Source organism: Ictalurus punctatus, chromosome 15 (assembly GCF_001660625.3).
Source record: "Ictalurus punctatus breed USDA103 chromosome 15, Coco_2.0, whole genome shotgun sequence".
Taxonomy (NCBI): Eukaryota; Metazoa; Chordata; class Actinopteri; order Siluriformes; family Ictaluridae; genus Ictalurus; species Ictalurus punctatus.
In genome coordinates, this window is record NC_030430.2 from 9,185,227 (window position 1) to 9,207,726 (window position 22,500).

General features: G+C 41.0%; 2 protein-coding genes across 4 annotated transcripts; both read right to left on the reverse strand.

Annotated features, from left to right (window-relative positions):
- Nucleotides 1-604: 604 nt before the first annotated feature.
- On the reverse strand, nt 605-4,824 carry gltpd2a (glycolipid transfer protein domain containing 2a). Of its 2 annotated transcripts, XM_017486620.3 has the most exons (5): nt 4,540-4,824; nt 4,243-4,307; nt 3,896-4,113; nt 3,151-3,758; nt 605-1,986 (listed from the first exon to the last, which is right to left on the reverse strand). In XM_017486620.3, the coding sequence occupies exons 1-4, from the start codon at nt 4,658-4,660 to the stop codon at nt 3,176-3,178; spliced, it is 987 nt and encodes a 328-aa protein (XP_017342109.1). In that variant the 5' UTR covers nt 4,661-4,824; the 3' UTR covers nt 605-1,986; nt 3,151-3,175. The 2 variants fall into 2 exon arrangements, with proteins under 2 accessions (XP_017342109.1, XP_053542294.1); XM_053686319.1 differs by having other exon boundaries at nt 605-3,758.
- Nucleotides 4,825-4,980: 156 nt separating this feature from the next.
- On the reverse strand, nt 4,981-20,677 carry plod3 (procollagen-lysine, 2-oxoglutarate 5-dioxygenase 3). 2 transcript variants are annotated; one of them, XM_017486611.3, is made up of 22 exons: nt 20,547-20,677; nt 19,301-19,392; nt 18,110-18,246; nt 17,272-17,435; nt 16,909-17,021; nt 16,616-16,679; nt 16,396-16,493; nt 16,145-16,246; nt 15,713-15,844; nt 14,947-15,068; nt 14,701-14,805; nt 14,453-14,578; nt 14,149-14,290; nt 13,914-14,027; nt 13,578-13,754; nt 13,351-13,497; nt 12,382-12,507; nt 11,232-12,282; nt 8,354-8,384; nt 5,746-5,812; nt 5,530-5,639; nt 4,981-5,356 (listed from the first exon to the last, which is right to left on the reverse strand). In XM_017486611.3, exons 1-18 carry the CDS (start codon nt 20,620-20,622, stop codon nt 12,127-12,129), a joined length of 2,193 nt encoding a protein of 730 aa, XP_017342100.1. In that variant the 5' UTR covers nt 20,623-20,677; the 3' UTR covers nt 4,981-5,356; nt 5,530-5,639; nt 5,746-5,812; nt 8,354-8,384; nt 11,232-12,126. The 2 variants fall into 2 exon arrangements, with proteins under 2 accessions (XP_017342100.1, XP_053542295.1); XM_053686320.1 differs by lacking the exon at nt 8,354-8,384.
- Nucleotides 20,678-22,500: the final 1,823 nt, after the last annotated feature.

The following is a 22,500-nucleotide window of genomic DNA, read 5'->3' on the forward strand; positions in this document are numbered from 1 at the left end:
CTATTGTCTGTGTCTGTCTGTCTCTGTCTGTCTGTCTCTCCTGTGCTGTGTTTTAAAATAACGATCATGTATTTGCCATTATTAATTGTTTTTATTTGTTTGTTGATCTTTGCTGTTTTTAGTGTTGATGTTTAGTATTTAATATTAAGTGACACACACACACACACACACAGTAACAGATCATTCTGACTGAATAGCTAATCAGCTTCATGCTATAGAATTCACCATCTTTCAGTGCACTAGATAGCGTACACATCAGAGAAAAGGGGTCAGATGCACACACTACATGTCCACTAAGCAATAGTGTGTGTGTGTGTGTGTGTGTGTGTGTGTGTGTGAGTGTGTGTATGTGTGTGAGTGTGTGAATTTGCCAATACTGATTGAAATACGTTAATGAAAGAATATTTCTCCTGCTGTTTATCTTGTTAGCGTCTGTTGAAACACTAAGTAATTATTTTAATATTAGCATTTTAAATGTAAGTATAGAAAGCTATCAAAATTTTCTTAAGATCACTGATTATCATTTTGTTGTGCAAATTAGCATTTAGATGTTTAAGCACAGAAGCACTTGCTGTTTAAGCAGGGACAGTTAGCGCACAAAAGGTTAGCATGTAACATTTATTAGCATAAGCTTAGTTACAATAGAACTTACTACATTTGCATTTACAGCATTTAGAATTTTGTCCTTACTGTACGTACTTATTTAGCACTGTTAGCATAGCAATATTAGCAGGTGAAGCTGCAGGTGGTCTGTTTGTGTCACCAAAGTCTGTTTCTCGTCTACTTTTTTTTCTACATTTGACCTTTATATCATGAGTGCTGTATGCTAACTTATTTATTTGTTTGTTTGTTTTTAAGTTGTTGTTGAGCTAATACACACAACTCACTGCTCACATTTTCCATCTTTCATGCAATCTCGAAATTTTGTGTGTGTGTGTGTGTGTGTGTGTGTGTGTGTGTGTGTGTGTGTGTGTGTGTGTGTGTGTGCGACTGAACTGTTGGTCATTGTAAGAATGTGCTTGTGTAAAGTCCCTGCTGTTCCTGCTGGTGATCCACAAATCTGACATTTGTTTGCTTGTTTATTTATTTATTTATTTATTTATTTATTTATTGTCTAAGCTGAAACAGTGTATAAATTAATATTATAATGAAACATGAAATGTATGAAATAAATTTGTGTTTGAAAAAATAGCTTTTTTCAAAAAGTTTTCTATTGTATACACACACACACACACACACACACACACACACACACACACACACACACAAGGTTGTTAGAAGGTTATGTGTTGGAGGTTGGAGATGAGCACCACTCACAGGTGCTTATGACAATTTTGCATTTATTTCCAGTCAGTAATACAGCATGTGAGTGATGATGAAGATGAAGATGAGGATGATGTTATAAAGCTGCAGATGTGACATGTTTAGTAAAAACTCAAAGCTCTTTGCTGTCATGTGCAGAGAAGTCCAATAAAGCTCTTACTTGCATTTCATTTAAGACCACAGTCTTAGATCTGAGCTTTGGAGTGTGATAGGAATTTAAAACCTACATGTCTGTCTACGTCTCAATCTCAATAACTAATGGCGTGAATATGAAGACCAGAGAAAGTCCCATTTTCATTCAGAGTTAGAGTTAGCCTTTGTGTTTTTTAGGTGAAACTATTGACTTTCTCAGTTTTCCCCCAAAGTTCGCACTGTAGTTGAGGACAGTCAAGAGCAAGATGAGCACATGATTAGACGTTCCTAGTTTAAGTCCATATAAGTAAAATGATTTTTAAAAATTGTCCACCTTTATTTAAAATAACTTCCAATATAATAAAAATTCGGACTGAACGATTTTTAGATGAACGTTATCATGCTAACTATTTGAGAGATTAGGACTAAATGTGTTCTTTGTTAGCTTGGTTAATATTCCCCATGTTCCTTGGTTCATTGGTCCTTTGTTGAAAAGGAAACATCATCCCCAGTGGGATATTGGGGCACCACCTGGAGGAAATATAAAGAAAATCTATCGTGGAAAAGTTCGTTTTTTCTGTAATTTAATTAAAAAACTTTCATATATTCTGGATTCGTTACACATGAAGTGAAATATTTCATGCCTTCTTTTGTTTTAATCTCAATGATTATGGCTTACAGCTCACGGAAATCAAAAATCCAGTATCTCAAAATATAAGAATAAAGAGTTTATAATACAGTAATTTCGACCTTGTGAAAAGTGTGTTAATTTATGCGCCTGATACGCAGTCGGGGCTTTAATCCTTTTGCAGGAATTACTGCATCAATGTGGCGTGGCATGGAGGCAATCAGCCTGTGGCACTGCTGAAGTGTTCTGGAAGCCCAGGTTATTTTGATAGCGTCCTCCGACTGGTCTGTATTGTTTGGTCTGCTGTCTCTCATAGATTCTCTATGGGGTTCAGGTCAGGCTGTCCAATCAAACACAGTAATACCATGTTCAGAAACCAGTTACTAGTAGTTTTGGCACTGTGGACAGGTGCCATGTCCTGCAGGAAAAGGAAATCAGCATCTCCATAAAGCTTGTCAGCAGATGGAAGCATGAAGTGCTCTAAGATCTCCTGGTAGATGCTGCATTGAGTCTCAACTTGAGAAAACACAGTGGACCAACACCAGCAGATGACATGGCACCCCAAATCATCACTGACTGTGGAAACTTCACACTGGACTTCAAGCAGCTTGGATTCTGTGCCTCTCCACTCTTCCTCCAGACTCTGGGACCTTGATTTCCAAATGAAATGCAACATTTACTTTCATCTTCCCCGTGATTGTAGTTGTGTACTGAACCAGACTGAGAGATTTAAGGCTCAGGAAACCTTTGAAGGTGTTTTGAGTTAATTATCTGATTAGAATCTTCTCAGGTCAACATTTCTATATTATAAACTCTATATTCTCATATTTTGAGATACTGTAGTGTTGAGTGTTCCATGAGCTGTAAGCCGCAATCATGAAAATTAAAACAAAAAAAGGCTTGAAATATTTCACTTTATGAAAGAAAAAAAAAGACTTTTCCACGATTTTCTTATTTTTTGATATGCACCTGTATAATGGTCACTTAGGAAAAAAATACTTTGATCAACAACTGAATATCAGAAATTAATAAATTTAGCATCATTCACATTTCACACTGATGGCTACCTGCCGTCTTTAGACACGTGTTCCTTTAAGGTAAGTCCAGCATGTTTCTTTTCTCCAGCTCATTGTGGGTTCTACGGCGCACCTCACTGATCGCAGTGACAATGGTGCGAATGATTGGTTCTGCCTCCTCGTGTGTGTTCACACACACCATCCTGAGCAGTACAGTGTGTTCAGGCATGGCCTTAAAGGCGAGTCGTGCCACCCTCTGTAGCAGCCATGGGTGATGTGGTGCTAACGCCTCACTGTATGCTTCTTCACACACCTCACCCAGGCTTCGCCTCACGTGCCCAGGCTCCAGCCACAATTTCATCAGCAACAGCTGCAACCACAGCAGCGATCGATGGAGGCGAAGCAAAGTACGACTTCCCGATGGCGTTTGTCTGTCGAAGCTGACCACACCCAACTGAAGCTCTGTATCCAACATGGAGCACACAGAATGGTAGGTGTGGCTGAGGGGATTGTGGGTTAGAAGTGGGGAGTTGGTGGGGGGCGGAGTCAGTAATCTGTGTTTCCCAGAATCCTCCTCAGCCAGCTGGCGAATTAGAGTGATCTTCTCCTGAACTTTGTAGGTGAAAAAACTAACCAGAGGACCGAGAGCCTCCATAAACCTGCAAAAGAAAACCCCAGAGTGTGTGTGTGTGTGTGTGTTTCATTATAGATTTACTAAATTAAACTGGTCATAATCACTGTGCCCAATGGAATTAGGTAAATAATGAAGCAATAAATGACACTAAATAGCTCTTACTTAATTAGCTCTTCCCAGCAGAGCAGGTAAGGATCCAAGAGCACATCCGAGGTAGGGCTGAGGGCGGAGTTTAAATACAACAGGAGTTGAGACACCTGGAAATGCTGCCCAGGACAATCAGATATGATGACAGGTTTAGGGTTAATGCTGTCGCTCCTAATAGTGATGTTATCAGTGTGGGTCCCAACATCACTTTCTGCAACCACTACCGGATGTACCTGTGAGTGTGAGTGTAAGGGAGGGGGGGTATTATAAACAGCTATTATAAACAGCTATTATAAAAAATAACACACAACAACATACACACACTAGTATTTTTATATTACTATGTGCATGTGTATTCCTACCATGTGGTTTGGATCACTGAGACACGGGAGCCACGATGATTCACAATCCTGTACTGTTCCTTGAGCTGTGCAAGGAAACACACACACAAACACACACACACACACACACACACACACACACACACACACACACACACACACACACACACACACAGATAGAAGTTCGTGTTCAGAAAGGGATGTGTGTGTGTGTGTGTGTGTGTGTGTGTGAATAAGTTAGTGTGTGTGAGAGTGTGTGTGAGTGTGTGTATGTTTGTTAGTGTGTATGTGAGTGTGAGTGTGTGTGTGTGTACTCACGCAGCCACAATGAGGTGAGGAATAGAAACAGAGTCAACATGGCTGCCACCAGGAAGTACTGATGCAACAGTGATCTCATCTTCAGACACACACACACACACACACTCACAAACACACACATGCGCACACACACACACTCATTCACACTCTGACACACACTCTCTCTCTCACACACACACACACACACACACTCACACACTCTCTCTCTCTTACACTGTACTGTTCACTCTCCGTTCTCCTGAACTGTTTCTCTCCCTTTACATTCCCATGTTTGAAGACTATCACACTAATCTCAATGCCCTTTGTACTACAGTACAATGTATCAATCAATCTCTCTCTCTCTCTCTCTCTCTCTCTCTCTCTCTCTCTCTCTCTCTCTCTCTCTCGCACACACACACACACTCACTCACTCACACAGTAAATGGACTCCTTTACACTCTATGTAGTTTATGAGATTTTATTTGAACAATAACAGCAGAACATGTATTCATCTATGCACATTAGTGACAACCCTAGACACAAACACACACACGTTATCTTGCTAAGGGAAAACAATGTACATAACACACTTACATAGCTGTTACTTCACTACAGTGAGAACATGATCACACACACTACAGGTGTGTTATTATGATAGAGGTCTGCAGAAGGTAACGCTTAGTGATGTGACTAATTATACTCAAGAAGACACGCAGGGCAGAACAATGACAGCCTCTTAATTCTGTGTGCCACTGGACAGACAGTGCCCCTTTGCTATTTGCTGATTGGTGGAAGCAGATGGAGGTGAAGTCTGTGATTGGCTGGCTGGTGCAGCATTCTACAGAGAAAAACACAAGGCAGCAGTTACTGCACACTCTGTGTGTGTGTGTGTGTGTGTGTGTGTGTGTGTGTGTGTGTGTGAGAGAGAGAGAGAGAGAGAGAGAGAGAGAGAGAGAGAGAGAGAGAGAGAGAGAGAGAGAGAGAGAGAGAGAGAGAGAGAGAAAAACTCACAATTCGTCCACGGCCACAGAACACTGTGGTGATTCCAGTGTGTGTGTGAACTGGTTTCAGAGTGTGTGGCTGCTTCAACTCCTTCAGTAACTCAGGACTTCCCAAACCCACTGCAGGACAGAAGGGGAGCCATGGGATTAACACACACACACACACACACACACACACACACACACACACACACACACACACACACACACACACACACACACTTACTGGTATGGCTGGGAGATTCTGGAGCTTTGGGAGTTGGAGTTGTGGGTGGAGACTGAGGAGGAGCAGACTGAGAGAGAAAATATAAATATCTTTAGTCATCCCCCTAAAGTCAGCCACGCCTTGAACTCAACCATGCTTTAAACTCAGCCACGCGTAAAACTCAACTACACATCAAGTTTAGCCATGCCTTAGAATTAGCCACACCCTAAATTCAGCTACTGATGTACTTAGCATTTATATTGCTTGTTTCCAGACATGCGAGGTCAGATTTTCACTAGACTTTGTCACCAAAAGAAACTTTTATGTTAAGAAAATGATTACAATAATTATAAATGTATACAAATTTAATAAACAAATATAATAAGTAAGGAATTACACATGACAGACCATGCAGTTATACATGAAATAATCCACACTGAAATGGACTATAACATCACACTCTGGAGTGAGTTATTCCCTTATTCTATCTTATGCATTTTAATGGTTTATATTTACTTTTTTTTTTGAGAGAGAGAACTAAAACTATGGTTGATAGTGGATTTAATTTTATGGAATTGTCTGAGAGACAAATTAATTCCTATGATGACTTATTTTATAGCAGTGATAAACAGTCATTCACTCACCAACCTTTCTCTCTCTCTCAAAAAATGCAGCCTGTCTTTTTACAGAGAAACTGGAAAGCGTAAAATCCTCCTGGAGCTGTCTTGCCTGCTAGATAGACTTTGGCCACCAGAGGAAGACATAATCAGTCTGTCAGCTAATTACTCTAAATCAGGCTCACTTGATCCAGGCTATATTTAAGGGAAGCTTGCCAATCACGCAGAGCTCAGGTTTGAGTTTGCTTTGCGAGGGCAAGATTATGCAGGCATGGGTAATTTTGAAGCCTGGAGCTGTACACTAGCCTTTTTTTGAGTGCCACGTTGGCCTCACCTTGTCAACCTACCACTCTCTTGAGTTTTGAATTCCTTCCCTTGAGAGGAAAAAAAATCTTTCCACTTTTGACTCCAGTCATTTCATTCAGTGGAGAGAAGGTGTTTGTGTTTTTTTTTTTTTTTTCCAGGGTGGCCGTGTCTCAGGTAGAAGAGCAGGCTGTCAACTAATAGTTGGGTTGGAGGTTTGATTCCTGGCCCACATGACTCCACATGCCGAAGTGTCCTTGGGCAAGACACTGAATAATAATAATAATAATAATAATAATAATAATAATAATAATAATAATAATAATAATAATAAATAATAATTCCTTAGATTTAGAGGATTTAGAATTTCAGGACACTCAAAGTACTTTACATTATTTGGGGGGGGGGTCTCTTCAACCCCCACTAGTGTGTAGCATCCAACTGAATGATGTGACCATAATGAACTTTCCTTTACTTTTACACCATCCGGTGTTAGCCAGATGAGGATGGGTTCCCTTCTGAGTCTGGTTTCTCTCAAGGTTTCTTCCTCTTAAAATCTTAGGGACTTTTTCCTTGCCACCGGCTTACTCAATTGGGATAAATTTATGCATTTAAAATCTGTATCCAGTGCTTATTTGTTTCTGTAACGCTGCTTTGAGACAATGTCCATTGTAAAAAGCGCTATACAAATAAAATTGAAATGTGACTGCAGACATATTGCTCCAGAATTCCCACCACACACCAGCTATTAGTGGAGAGGAGAGAGAGTGATGAAGCCAATTTAGAGATGGAGATTATTAGGGGGTGATGGAGTCTAGGTGAAATTCCCCCATTGGCCCTTCTCCAAGATTATACCCCTACTCTTTACTGGATGTGTCCTGGGATTTTTAATGACCATAGAGAATCAGGACCTCAGATGCTGTTTTTTTACATTATAGTGTTCTGGGGCATAAGGCTGGACACAGACCACATGGTTAGCTCCCCCTGCTAGCCTCAATAATACCACTTCCAGCAGCAACCTTAGTTTTCCCCAGCAGTTCTCCCATACAGGTACTGGCCAGGCTCAATCCTGCTTAGTGTCAGTGGAAAACCAGGTGAGAACTGCAGGGAGATATGGCTCTGGCAAATAAACCCTAAGTTGCTCCCCATGGCAGGCTAGCACCTTGCATGGTAGCTGTGCTGCCACTGAGGTGTGTGTGTGTGTGTGTGTGTGTGTGTGAGAGAGAGAGAATGGCTGAATGAGAAACAGTGTAAAGCACTTTGTAGAACTTCTAAGGTGCTATATAAGTGTGCTATATTAGAAGGTGCTATATAAGTGTAGACCATTTACCATTCTTTTTTCAGTTTCAGTAAGTGCTCTGTCCACTGTGCCACCTGCACTTGGGCCCATTATCTCATCTCTCCTGCATTCCCATTACATAAATAAACTTTTCCTAACAAAAATGTAATCACATCAATGATTTTGTTTTACTTTGTTAAACAAGTTTTTAAAATCTGTTTATTATTAGTCTTAGATTATATGGTGCATATGCTGTAAAAGTCCCTGTGTGCATTAATTAAAACCTATTGCTCATATTGCAGTCTGTGCTGTGGTACAAAAATAATGCACATCCTCTAGTCATCGCGTTCGAGAGTTCAGCCTTACTGTGGTGTCAGTTATAAATAATATGATATATATAATGATTATATTAGATTATTATTTGCCTTACCTTTATTTCTTCCATCACATTCATACAGTGACTGAGAGAGAGAGAGAGAGAGAGAGACTTTAAGATGCCTTTAATGCATCAGTCTGACAAATTTACATTTTTACATATTTACAAACCACACTATTCAATCCTTCACCCTAAAATTCTGAGCTCAGTCTGTTCTCATTTACAAGTCCACACTCAGAATTTCCATGCAATTAGAAAATCAAGAAATCACTGCTGATCCAGTCTCATGTCTCCATTTTGTACAACCCCTGGCAAAAATGATGGAAACACTTAGAGGATGCTCACTCTGCTTTTTACCTCCTAGCAAATAAACAAATGACAAATATGACACAAAACAATTTTTATCTAATAGATAAACATTCTGCGGTTGGCAGATCAGCTTTGCCGGAGCCTTGTCATGGACTAATATTTTAAATTTACACCATAAATTACAATGGGATTGAGATACAGACTGTTTGCTGGCCATGTCATCGAGTTGATCTGCCTTTCCTGAAGAAAGCTTTAACACTGTTCTGTGGTGAGATGTATTATCATCGAGAACAATGACTTCATCACTAAACCTATTTTATAACCTAGCGATGGAATGAGAAACATGTCCAAAATGTCAGTGTACACTTGTGCATTGAATGGTGAGGTCTCTCCTGGTCCTTTACCTGACATGAATCCCCAGAGCATACCTGAGTTGGGAAATGTTTTCTTCAGGCTCTTTATCTTTATATGTTTCATTAGAACCGCACCAGACAGAAGTTCCAGAATCATCTCCTTGGCCAACGCAGATTCCTGATTCATCACTGAACATCACTTTCATCCAATCCTCCTCATTCCATGATCTTCTCTTTAGCCCAGTGTAACCCTGTTTTCTTCTGTTCAGGTGTTAGTGCTGGTTTTCCTTTGGCTTTTCTATACATAACTCATTTCATTCACCTGATTTCTTACAGTTCTGTCACTAACACTGACTCCTGTTTCCTCCTATTTGTTTTTCACTGGTTTTGTTGTGTATTTTCTATTTTCAAGGCGTATTGCTTTTGTTAACAACCATCTTCTACCACACAGTGTGTTGGATTTCCTTCTTGAAGGAGTTTTATAATCCGTCCCATTGTTTCAATTGCCATCTCTCTTGTTGGGGCTATGGTTCATTTAAAAAAGTCAGAGGTTAATGTATGTAAGCACTCTCTTTTAGCTGCAGACTCATTTGCATTTTTAGACTTGTCCTGGTATTTGTTTTAGAAATGCAAATTGCAAGGTGATTCCATCATTTTTTCCTCTACTTGATCTGGAAATAAATATGCCATTAATTAAAATCACTTAATTTAACTTGTTTGAGGTCTGTTTCACAAAGCCAGAATGAACATGCTCTAAGTGTGGTGATTCCACAATTCTTGCCAGTTGAGTAGAATCACTCCCATGGAGCCTGAGAACTTCTCATAGTGAGCCACCTCTTTCATTATCACCTCGTTTTTAAAAACAGAGGCATGTTCAAGATTTCATCTCATAAAAGGGAGACTGGTACCATAAGTCCATTCACCCATATTTCACTTTCAATCAGTCTGTTTACTAAGCTTTCCTTTTTCATGTTCTCACACCCAACCTGTTCTCCCACCACTAAGAACACCTCCTCCACTACCACTCTACTCTCCCGCACACACCTGACACCATACCGGAGAGACAGCTTCTCTCCAGCAGCCTCAGAGGACATGACATCCTGCTGACTCTCACAGACTTTACAACAGTTTACAACTAGTATGTCTTAATTGTAAAACCCGATAGAAGTAAGAAAGGTTGGCAAAACGTTATCTGCACAGAGCTCACTGAGACCGAGAAAGACACAAAGAGAGCGAGCGTGAGAGAGAGACATGCACACTGACAGATACAGAGAGAGGAACAGAGACTCATTACTCTTGTACTAGTTCTTGTACTAGGACCACATACAGCTAGAAGTAATCTTTCTGATCACACAGTAACTCTGGATGGACTTTCTGTTTCGTCATTTGCAGCAGTAAAAGACCTTGGTGTGATTTTGACTCCAGTCTATGATTTGATGCTCATATAGATAATATTACTAGGATAACCTTCTTTCATCTGAGAAATATTTCTAAGATAAGAAATATATTGTCACTACATGATGCAGAAATATTAGTTCATGCTTTCGTCACCTCTAGACTAGATTACTGCAATGCCTTACTCTCTGGATGTTCTAGTAGGTGCATAAACAAACTCCATTGTTCTTCATTGGATAGTTTTAAGATTGCATTTGCTAAAAAATAGTTTATGCTGAAGTGTCATTCATTACACAGCGGATAACTTCAGGTGAATATTATAGACAAAGCTAAAATTCTAATGAAATAAAAAAAATGACCCTGCTGCTCATACTGAAGATCCTTTCCACACACACAGAAGTGTGTGACTCTCTGTAGTATACAGTTGCAGAAGAGAAAGGATTTATAATCCCACTATAAAGTGTCACCCAGATGAGGATGAGTTCCCTTTTTCCTCACTGTTCATGTCACCTCTGACTTGCTCATTAAGGACCTAAATCTATATCTGGATTTCTGTAAAGCTTCCTTGTGACAATGTCCACTGTTAAAAGTGCTATACAAATAAAACTGAATTGAACTGAACCCCCCCTGAAATAACCCTACCCCTCATCCCCCCACCACACACTCACCCCCCCCAAACACTCTATATTCACCACACACTCTAACCAAACCCTTCACACTCCAAACTCATCCCACACACTGCAAACATACCCTTCACACTCCAAATGTACTCCACACACTCAAACAGCTTGCACATGAACCCACACACTCCACACAGATCTTTACCCTAAATAACAAATAGTTCAGAATTATCCAGGATAAAAGTACTAACATACCTGCTGATTCTTGATCACTGATCAATACCAACTGACCATCCTGCTCAACTCTCAGGAATCACACACACACACACACACACACAAAGGGATAATTCTGCTGACTGACACAGCACATTAATTATTCACCTGTTTATGGCTCCAAAGTCCAGAAGTACAGAGCAGAAAGATCTTCAACCATAAACAAATAAAACCTCTAATTGTACACTAGACATGTACACTACACACACTATACTACACTGTATCCACTCACTATACACTCCTCACTCTCACAATACACCTCACACACTGCATTTACATTTATATTTACAGAGTCTGGCAGATGTTTAAGCTGGGCATTGGTGTATAAACATCTTGCTCAGAGCAAAGAATCATAAAGCTCAGACTGGAGCTCATGAGAACCCCTTTAATTAATGACATGGCGTTAACATCATGCCAGAGGGAACAGTGAAACTAAACACTCACTCACTTCACCAACTAAGCTGCTTTCGAGGAAAGTATGTGTTTCTCTTTGTTAAAATAAAGATGGAAAACTCACTTTACTCAGCTTTTATTTATCATGTACATAATCAAATAATTTAAAGCAGTTTATACAAAGCTGATAGCAAAATGTTTTACAAAAAAAAACTATTCAAAAATTTAAAAACTTTATTTGGCTTTATATAAAATAAAACAAAAAGGCCACCAGAGGTAAAACTGTTGCATTAAAATAAAAATTTTGAACTCACTATAAGGTTTTATAAAAATTATTGCCACTGAGTTTTCAAGGCAAACACAAACACAGCCTCAATATACCAGAACAGACACTTCTGACTTAATAATAGAGTGTTTAATCACAGTGAACACACACACACACACACACACACACACACACACACACACACACACACACACAGTGTTAGGGGTCTACAAACGACACCATGATGTATCGAGTGCCCTTGGTTGTAGGCAGACCCTCGTGGTAGTGTGTTAAACGTCCCGGGTGCATTAAAGACCAGCCTTTTCTTGGTGCTTCAATTCTGCAGTCATAACGCAGGAACCTGCAGCCCCCTCCCTGAAACACACACAGACACACACCAAAATAAGTATTATCATGACTGCATACTGTACCTATGGAGTGTGTGTTGGTGTGTGTGTGTGTGTGTGTGTGTACTTCGTAGTCTTTCCCCTTGCTGTTCAGAGCAATGTTGATGGTGAAAGTTGATGAGTCGTGATGTGGGCGGAGTGAAGGTTGTTCATCAGGACGATAACGAACCACAAAGTTCATCACAGCTTTAGCCTGAAACATGCACACAAATTTAGCTTGATAGTGTCATAATACTGGAATAAAAGTTCAGTGTTTTGCCTGCTAATTAGATAACAGGCTAACAGTGTAGTTCTTCATTACACACTGATTATATATAATACATGCTCTTCACTTACACAACGCAGACAACACACAACTCACACGACTCATTTATTAAGCTGAATACAAACAGACTTATTCATAAATTGTTCATACAAACATTTACACAAGAAATGTGGTTTTCATGAAAATCCCATAAATTGGTGCTCTTGAGTGTGTGTAAATTTGAACATAAGAAGACTAAATAATGCAGACCTCGACTGGATCGACTTCAGATCATATAATCTTCATGGATTACTGCACTTTTATATCTGGAACATACTTTGGAGATTAAACTGTTCATGTTTATTACTTTTACAGCCTTTAGCCGACGCCCTTATAGAAGAGCTTTAGAGTCTCGATCAGAAACTCATCCTCGTGCTGGTTCACTTGCTCAGGGACTCATAGCTCCATCCAGAACATTTTGTCAAATTTGTCAATTTATTTTATTGGCTTTAATTAAAGAATATCAAAAATAAAGAAAACGAGCCAACACACACACACACACACACACACACACACAAATTAAGATGAAGAAAATTATTAAAATTATTTGTCTGTCTGTCTGTCTGCGCAGAGCTAAACAAACACCTCAGCTGACGGAAGAGTTAGCGTTCGGCTATTGTCATTAATATTATATGTTATTAAATATTTTTATTGGCATAGAATTGAGTCAAATAGCTTCCACTTCTGTTTTTCAGTGTGTGTGTGTGTGTGTGTGTGTGTGTGTGTGTGTACCTTTGCATAATATCCTGGGTAAAGTTTCTCAGTTACAGGAGCGATGTAATCTATCAGGAATTTGAGCCACTCTTTCTCAAACTGTATCTGATTCATGTGAATATCGACAGTGGGAACATTTTCATATCCACCTGTTAACCGCTCATCCTGAAACACACACATAAATACAGTCAGTTAACTCATAGTTTACGTTAACTCATAATGAGGACATGCACAACGACACACACATTATGTTTGCCCCCGGACCACTGGCCGAAGTGCTCCATGGTCTCCACCAGATCGTCACACATTTTGTCTGAAAATGCAGGAAACCAGTAAACATCTGGACACGGCTGTTCCACCACATCCACGCCATCCTCAAAGATCTGAGAGTAATCCTTATGGACATACTTCTCCCTCCAATCCTACACACACACACACATACACACACAGAGTGACCCAGAACCCTAATCTGAACAATGTAAATTCAAATCAATCATATTTTTATGGGGACATTTATTCTTTAATAAAACGTGAATAAATGTCTATGGCCATTTTGTGCTACTGTGTGTGTGTGTGTTTACCATGGGGTTGTCAAATATCTGCCACATGTCTGGATGCAGCCTGCTGATGTTGTAGTTGTTGGTTGAGATCAGTCGGCCGAACTCATCCCTATTGGACAGGAACATAAACACACCCTGTGCACACACACACACACACACACACACACACACAATTAATAAATAAACCCTCTGCACCAGATAGTGCATCGTATGAGAAACAGACAGGCTGTTACAGCACACACACACACACACACACCTGGTCCCGAACTGCTCTGCAGAACACCATATCTGGGTCCAAACCATCCTCCTGGTAGAGAGATACGTGGAAAAGACGAGTACGGAGAACTTCACCACGTATCAAATAAACCTGAGTTATATACGGAACATTCCACACTCCACTGAGAGAGAGACAGGAAGAGAGAGACAGGGAGAGACAGTGAGAGAGGGACAGGGAGAGAGACAGAGACCGACACTGTCATTTAGTACAGAAAATATATGTAAAATATAACACCAACACACACACACACACACACACACAGAGCAGTAGCGGATGAGCTCACACTCTTTTTCCCTGTACGATATCGATGTAATCTTCAGAGCGAGAATAAAAACCTTCAGGACTCAGAGCTCCCCAGAAATTAGACCAGAGTTTACCGTGACGAGACAGCATCGGGGCAATAACAGGCCTGAGAGCGAGAGACATAGAGGGAGATTGCAGTGATTCTTTCAATCCCATTCAGTCAAAAAAGTGTGTGTGTGTGCGCACGCGTGCGTGTGCACGTGCATGTGTGTATTCTGTTTGTCATACTTGTTCTCTTCGATGAGGATGCGCAGAATGTCTGGGTTGATCAAAGCCACATCACTGTCAATGCTGAAATAGTAATCACAGGCAGGATCGCTCTTGCACACCTCCCTAACACACACACAGTCACAGGATAAATCTGTTATAAATAAATACTGATAAAAAAAGAATAAATACAAATCTGTAACTGTAGCCAAAATGACAAACAACAATCCACCTTAAATCACAGAGAAAAGTGTGTGTGTGTCTTACACTGCCATAGTTCTGGCCTGGTCGTGTTTTAGGTTCTCTTCAGGCCCAACAATACGAGCATTAGGGAACAGAGAACGATGCCGATTCCAGAACCGCTGCACATGCTGCTCATGATACACCACCTACACGCACACACACACACACACACATATACACAAGCATTTCAGTGTGTGTGGTGTTGTAGAGTTGTTGTAGACATGTTGTAGACATGCGCACACATGTCCATTCCAGTGTGTGTGGTGTTGTAGAGGAACAGTGTGTGTGATGTTGTGGAGGAACAGTGTGTGTGGTGTTGTGGAGGAACAGTGTGTGTGGTGTTGTGGAGGAACAGTGTGTGTGGTGTTGTAGAGGAACAGTGTGTGAGATGTTGTAGAGGAACAGTGTGTGTGGTGTTGTAGAGGAAGTGTGTGTGGTGTTGTAGAGGAACAGTGTGTGTGATGTGGAGGAACAGTGTATGTGGTGTTGTAGAGGAACAGTGCGTGTGGTGTTGTAGAGGAACAGTGTGTGTGGTGTTGTGGAGGAACAGTGTGTGTGATGTTGTGGAGGAACAGTGTGTGTGGTGTTGTGTGGTGTTGTAGAGGAGGGTGTATGTGGTGTTGTGTGGTGTTGTAGAGAAACAGTGTGTGTGTTGTGTGGTGTTGTAGAGGAACAGTGTGTGTGGTGTGGTAGAGGAACAGTGTGTGTGTTGTGTGGTGTTGTAGAGGAACAGTGTGTGTGGTGTTGTAGAGGAATAGTGTGTGTGGTGTTGTAGAGGAACAATATGTACATTGTTGTGCAGGAACAATCTCAGGCGTGTGTGTGGGTAGTTTATTGTTGTCAGTCGCTCCAGAAATTCCTCAATAAATGGTGTTGGCTGTTCGATAAACACAGCAATGAGAACCTGTGGCATCTCTTCATTCTGTAAACAAAAACAAATTAACATATTTAAATGATTCCAGCTAATTAATTTAATAAAAGGAAATAAAGCGTTCGGCTGTGTGTCCGTCCTGATGATGGACTGATGGGTGGTGAAAGGAGATAAATCTACTGACTGGACAATAAAATGTTCAACATGAGCATTAATTTTATTTTTATGCACAAACAGAATAAAATTCACATCAGAAGCAAATTCAAGCCTTCAGACAAAAATGATTTTATTATTATTATTATTGTTTTATTTTAATAAACACAAACATGATGAATAATAATGAACACTGACGGGTACGTCATTGAAGTACAGTAGGTCGTCATCACACACACCACATCCTTGCTCATACGTCCACGCTGTTGGCACGTAATTACCCAGATAGTTCAACTGCAGCTGCAACACACACGCACACACACAAAATAAAAGTATGAGAACAGTGGTTATAAAACTGCAATTCCAAGAGCAAGATGAAGACACAAGAATGAATGTATGTGTGTGTGTGTTTACAGATGAAGTGTTTTAATGTTGTAGGGATTGTTTACCTTAGTTGGGCCGTTGCCATGGATAACAACAGGAAGGGTGTCGTAAGCGACATTTCGAGCTCTAACTCGAGATTTCTCAAACTTCAAAACAACTTCCTCTGAAACACACACACACACACACACACACACACACACACACACAAACACACACACAGCTGAATGTATATAGAAACTGTGTGTGTGTGTATATATGTATGTGTGTGTGAGTGAGTTTTCTCACCAATTGCACCATTAAGATTCTGGAATATCCGTGATTTATGATCCAACGTTATGTTAAACTTCGTCTGAGAGAAACAGAGAGAAATTACTGAATTGTTTCCATTTCCATCGTACACTTTACACAAATTTAACTTCATCCCCAACACACACACACACCAACTCCAAACATCCACACATGCCCGTATCATCGCTGCAATGACCAACCCCTATATCCCCCACCAACCCCTAACGCGCACACACACACACACACACACACACACACACACACACACACACACACACACACACACACACCCTCTGCTCCTTGTCCAGGTAGATGCGTGTGTAGTAGAGCTGGTCATCATCGTTATCTTTGTGTTTCCACTGCTGAACTATAGCGTACATCTCTGGAGCATATCCAATAAAACCTTCACACACACACACACACACACACACACACACACACACGATATTCAACACTTTGCAATAACATAATGAACACCTGAAATCCATCAGGTAGAAAAAAACTCCCACCCCAATTAGTAAGCAGCGTAACAACTTTTAATTATTATTATTGTTATTATCTACAGCTTATTATCATTAACACTACAGAGTTTGTAAAAGACAAAATAAAGTAAGGGTATTAGCACTAAGACACACACACACACACACACACACCTCCGGAGTTCAGGTAGCGTTTGCCGGTGTGTACTGTAGGATATTTGGAAGCAAGGCGCTGATCGGGCCAGCAGAATCCCTCAGCAGAGAAAACAACACGATGGTTAAAGCGAGAAAACTTCATCAGCAGCTCGTCAGGACCAGACGCCAGGATGACATCGTAACTGTGGAAGGAGACAAACTTCATCAGCTTCAGCTACTCAGAGCACCATTTACAGGTCAATACGCCAATTTACTGAGGAATTTACTGGTGACCTTAATGTCTTATTTTGCGAGCATCTCATACAACTCTGAATTTCGATTTATTCAACCTTTATCCTGCTGAAGGTCGCAGTGAATCCAAAGCCAACACGCGAAACACTTGGCTCAAAGCACGACACATCCACACACACTTTCACACCTGGGGGCAATTTAGGGTAGTTAGTCCCCCTAATGACATGTTATTGGACTGTGGGAGGCAGCCAGAACTCAACTCAAGTAAAAAAACGTGATTTAAAAAATAAACAAGAGAGTTACAACAATAAAACTACAAGAACAACAAACCGAGCTTGGCCAGAAGGCAGCCATTAGTGCCAATGTGAATGATTCAGTAACTATAGTGAGGAGTGCGTAGCGACAAGGGCAAAGGCATAGCGACAAGAGCAAGGGCATAGCGACAAGGGCAAGGGTGTAGCAACAAGGCGTAGCGACGAGAGCGTAGCGACGAGGGCATACCGACGATTGCAGACTTGAGTCACGTTTGATTGTAAAACTGATAAAAAACCATATCTTAGTAATTTATTCAGGACCTGCTTTAAAATAAACATTCACTTCATGAACACACACACACTGTTCCCACCTGTCCACGAAGAGGATGATCATGTCCTGCTTATCTTTATATTTTTGCATTTCCTTCTTCAGCCAGCGAACCTTCTGTCCTCCTCCAACAGTTTTAGCAACATCACCTCCTCTCCATTCTTCACCCAGACCCAGCACCTACACACACACACACACACACAGTGATAGAGGAGTGATGATGGAGTGATAGAGGAGTGATGATGGAGTGATGATGGAGTGGTAGAGGACTGATGATGGAGTGGTAGAGGAGTGATGATGGACTAATAGAGGAGTGATGATTGAGTGATAGAGGAGTGATGATGGAATGATAGATGAGTGATGATGGAGTGGTAGAGAAGTAATGTTGGAGTGGTAGAGGAGTGATGATGGAGTGATAAAGGAGTGATGATGGAGTGATGATAGAGTGGTAGAGGAATGATGATGGAGTGATAGAGGTGTGATGATGGAGTAGTAGAAGAGTGATGATGGAGTGATAGAGGAGTGATGATAGAGTGGTAGAGGAGTGATGATACAGTGATAGAGGAGTGATGATACAGTGATAGAGGAGTGATGATGGAGTGGTAGAGGAGTGATGATGAGTGATAGAGGAGTGATGATGAGTGATAGAGGAGTGATGATGAGTGATAGAGGAGTGATGATCAATAATCAATCTGCGATCGATTAGCGACCGACGTTTAGTAGTTCCCACTCAGCGTGGCGCAAGGTCCCTTTCCAGAACCTTCACACTAACTCTTCCTCATTGGTGGAATGAACTTCCAACCTCAATCCAGACCGCAGAATCTCTCACCATCTTCAAAATACAGCTAAAGACCCACCTCTTCCGTGAACACCTAAACAACTCATTAAAAAAAAAAAAAATCACTTACACCTCTACTCTGTGCACTTTGCTTCTTCTGGAACTCAATTAAGGGATCTTGTATGGTAGCACTACTTGTATTGTTCTCTGCTTGATATATCGCTTTGTTTGTATTTTTCTCATTTGTAAGTCGCTTTGGATAAAAGCGTCTGCTAAATGAATAAATGTAAATGTATAAATGATGATGAAGTGATAGAGGAGAGATGATGAGTGATAGAGGAGTGATGATGGAGTGATAGAGGAGTGATGATGGAGAGATAGAGGACTGCTGATGGAGTGATAGAGGAGTGATGATAGAGTGATAGAGAAGTGATGATAGAGTGATAGAGGATGAACCTTCACAGTGTAGTTGAATTCTCGTGCCGTTCTCATGAATCTCCTAAAGCCATCTGTTTCATCAGTGGCAGCGGTGATCACCAACAGATCATCTGCACATGCACACACACACAAACACACACACACATACATACACAGGTTATCCTGAAGTTCTAGACCAATTCTGGAGTTTATGATGATTATGATGATGATGATGAGGTGTTGGACTCATCATCATAATCTCTGATTGGCCAATATGTGTATTGGCCAGTGTGTGTATGTGTATGTGAATGAGTGTGTGTGTGTGTCTCTCTTCTCCTCACACAGTCTGACCTGCATGACTAGTGCTGCATTTGACTAGAGTTATAACTCATAATTCCTGGTCTCCGACAGGGGAAAATTAAATTCCTACTCGGGTAATTGGGACGGTTTCCACAACCCCAAGTTCAGCAAGTGACCCTAATCAACGTAAGCTGCTCACAGCATCAGAAGTAACCCATCAACCTATAGACATATTCTCTTATTAAATCTATAACAGTGACACAGTTCACTGATTTGGGGAGTAAAATACAGACTGAATGATATAAAGCGAATGTGTGTATACAGGGTTACACTAAGAAGCGGCTGTGTTTACTGCTGATGCTGTGAGCGGACGTGTCGATTTGACATCACTCTCTTAACTCGGGTTTGAGGAGACGTTATGATTAGCAATTCCGAGTTAAGGAGTATGTTCTTGTTTTTGCCTAGAAAATTGACAAGTACGAGTGTGAGCTTTAGTTGAATACAACATAATATTACATATTATTAAATGGTAATAACGTATAGTATATACCATATAACCTGGTATATAATGGCCTGGTATATGATGTAGCTCAGTGGCAAATGCTATGCTGGACACAGACAATTTAAGTGTAAAGGGTTCTCAGTGTAAAGGGTTCTCAGTGTAAAGAGTTCTCATAGTATGTAGTGCACAGTCAGAATCATTTTTATCAGAATGAAACGCTATTACTGTGTTGCCCAACAAGACGCTCCTGGTGGGACTCCTGATTGGAGTAAAACAAGTTAAATATTCAGTGAAACAATGTGACACTTTATTCACTTTACCGTTTTATTAAAAGACACTTTCAACTAATTCCTCTCTCTCTCTCTCTCTCTCTCTCTCTCTCTCACACACACACACTATTGTGACGTTTCCTTTTACAGATAATAAATACATTAATGTAATGGGGATATTCTCAGAGTTGAATGTCTGCAGTTAAAATGTTACCTGTTTTAGCTCGAGCTCCTTCCGTTACCGACTGCAGCAGCAGAAAGATGAACACCGGAAGGAACCGGACCTCCATCTTCACAAACACTAAGGCTTCACAGTCGGACTCGCGCGGTCCAGTTCGGTTCGGTTCTGTTCCGGCAGTGACCCGTTCTCTCTGTTCCGTAAAGAGAAAGATGAAACTCCGGCTGCAGTATTGGAGTAAAGTAAAGAGGGAAAGAGCGCAAAAGGACACGCCCTACTTCCGGGTTTAAAACCAATCACAGCACAGAGACGTGAGATTATCGAAAGCTCAGCCAATCAGAGTCGGACAGATAGGGTTGACTTTTTCCTCCCAAAAATTCCATGTACTCGAGCTACAGAAAGTTCGAGAGGGCCGACATTCGAGCCCGGTGTGCCACGTGTTACCGCCGGCAGAACGCGAGCGTGTGTGGGGCCACGTCCGGAATCTCACGAGCTCTCTCACATCCCTGATATTTTTTAACCGGGAAGGTGGTGTGTGTGTGTGTGTGTGTGTGTGTAATAGGTGTTACAGGAAGAAGAATTTTAGCGGATTTTACCAAAGAAAAAATATACAAATTCTTAATAATACCAGTGATGTAATTATTTAGCTCCGCCCACATCAATATTAAACATTCTACAATAACAATGATGACGTAATAATGATTCAGTAGCTCCGCCCACTATAATTTTAAATGTTATTTCCCCCTTGTTTTCTGCGGCTTATAACTTTAGGAGGTGAGATGCAAGTGTGTGTGTGTGTGTGTGTGTGTGTGTGTGTAGGGGGGTGGGGTTGTGAATGTGTGTGTTTGTATGTGTGTGTGTGTGTTTGTATGTGTGTGTGGGTTTGTGTGTGAGTGAAGGTGGGGTAAAGTGTGTGATGTGTAACTGTGTGGGGTGAGAGACGGACAGATCACTAATAATGTCACCATTACACACTTAGACACAGGACAAATTAAAGGAAAATGCTAATCCTAACCCATGAGGAAGGGAGAAAATCCTGATCATCATTGTACATCAGCATGACAAGAGGAAATGATGTAAATGACTGAAAGAGGCTTGATGTGATGCAGGAGGTTTAGATATAAATCTACTCAGCCAGCTGTGTTTCAGTAAGAACACTAACTGCATTGAAGTAACTGTGGGAAAGACAGTAAATATGGTGGATATTGTGGCGTGAAGCACACATTCAGTCGGTGTATGCTCTTGTGTTAGTGTGATATGTACAGACACACAGAAAAGCAGATGTTCTTCAGCTGTGAAGGTCAGGATGATCCACAGAGAAGGATGTTACAGGAGTGCAGTGTGTAAACCCCTCATTGCAAAGACAAAGTAATGTAATGTAAACATCACACACACACAGATCTACATTTCTCTACACATTGACAATAAATCACTTTTCACAGCAAATAATAACAAACACTGTGTTCTCTGTAAGATCTGGCTGAGACATGGAGAGACACTGAGATGCTGAGACACGGTGAGGCACTGAGATGCTGAGACACAGTGACACTGAGATGCTGAGATATGGTGAGACACTGAGATGCTGAGGCACTGAGATGCTGAGACACTGAGATGCTGAGACACGGTGAGTCACTGAGATGCTGAGACACGGTGAGGCACTGAGATTCTGAGACATTGAGATCCTGAGACACGGTCAGGCACTGAGATGCTGAGACACGTTAAGGCACTGAGATGCTGAGACACTGAGATGCTGAGACATGGTGAGACACTGAGATACTGAGGCACTGAGATGCTGAGACACGGTGAGACACTGAGATGCTGAGACACGGTGAGGCACTGAGATGCTGAGACACGGTGACACACTGAGATGCTGAGGCACTGAGATGCTGAGACATTCTGAGGCACTGAGATGCAATGGGGTACCAGCAGTGCTAGTTAGGAGTATAGATAATCTTAGGGTCTTAGGTAACCATAGGTTTTCGAAGACAGT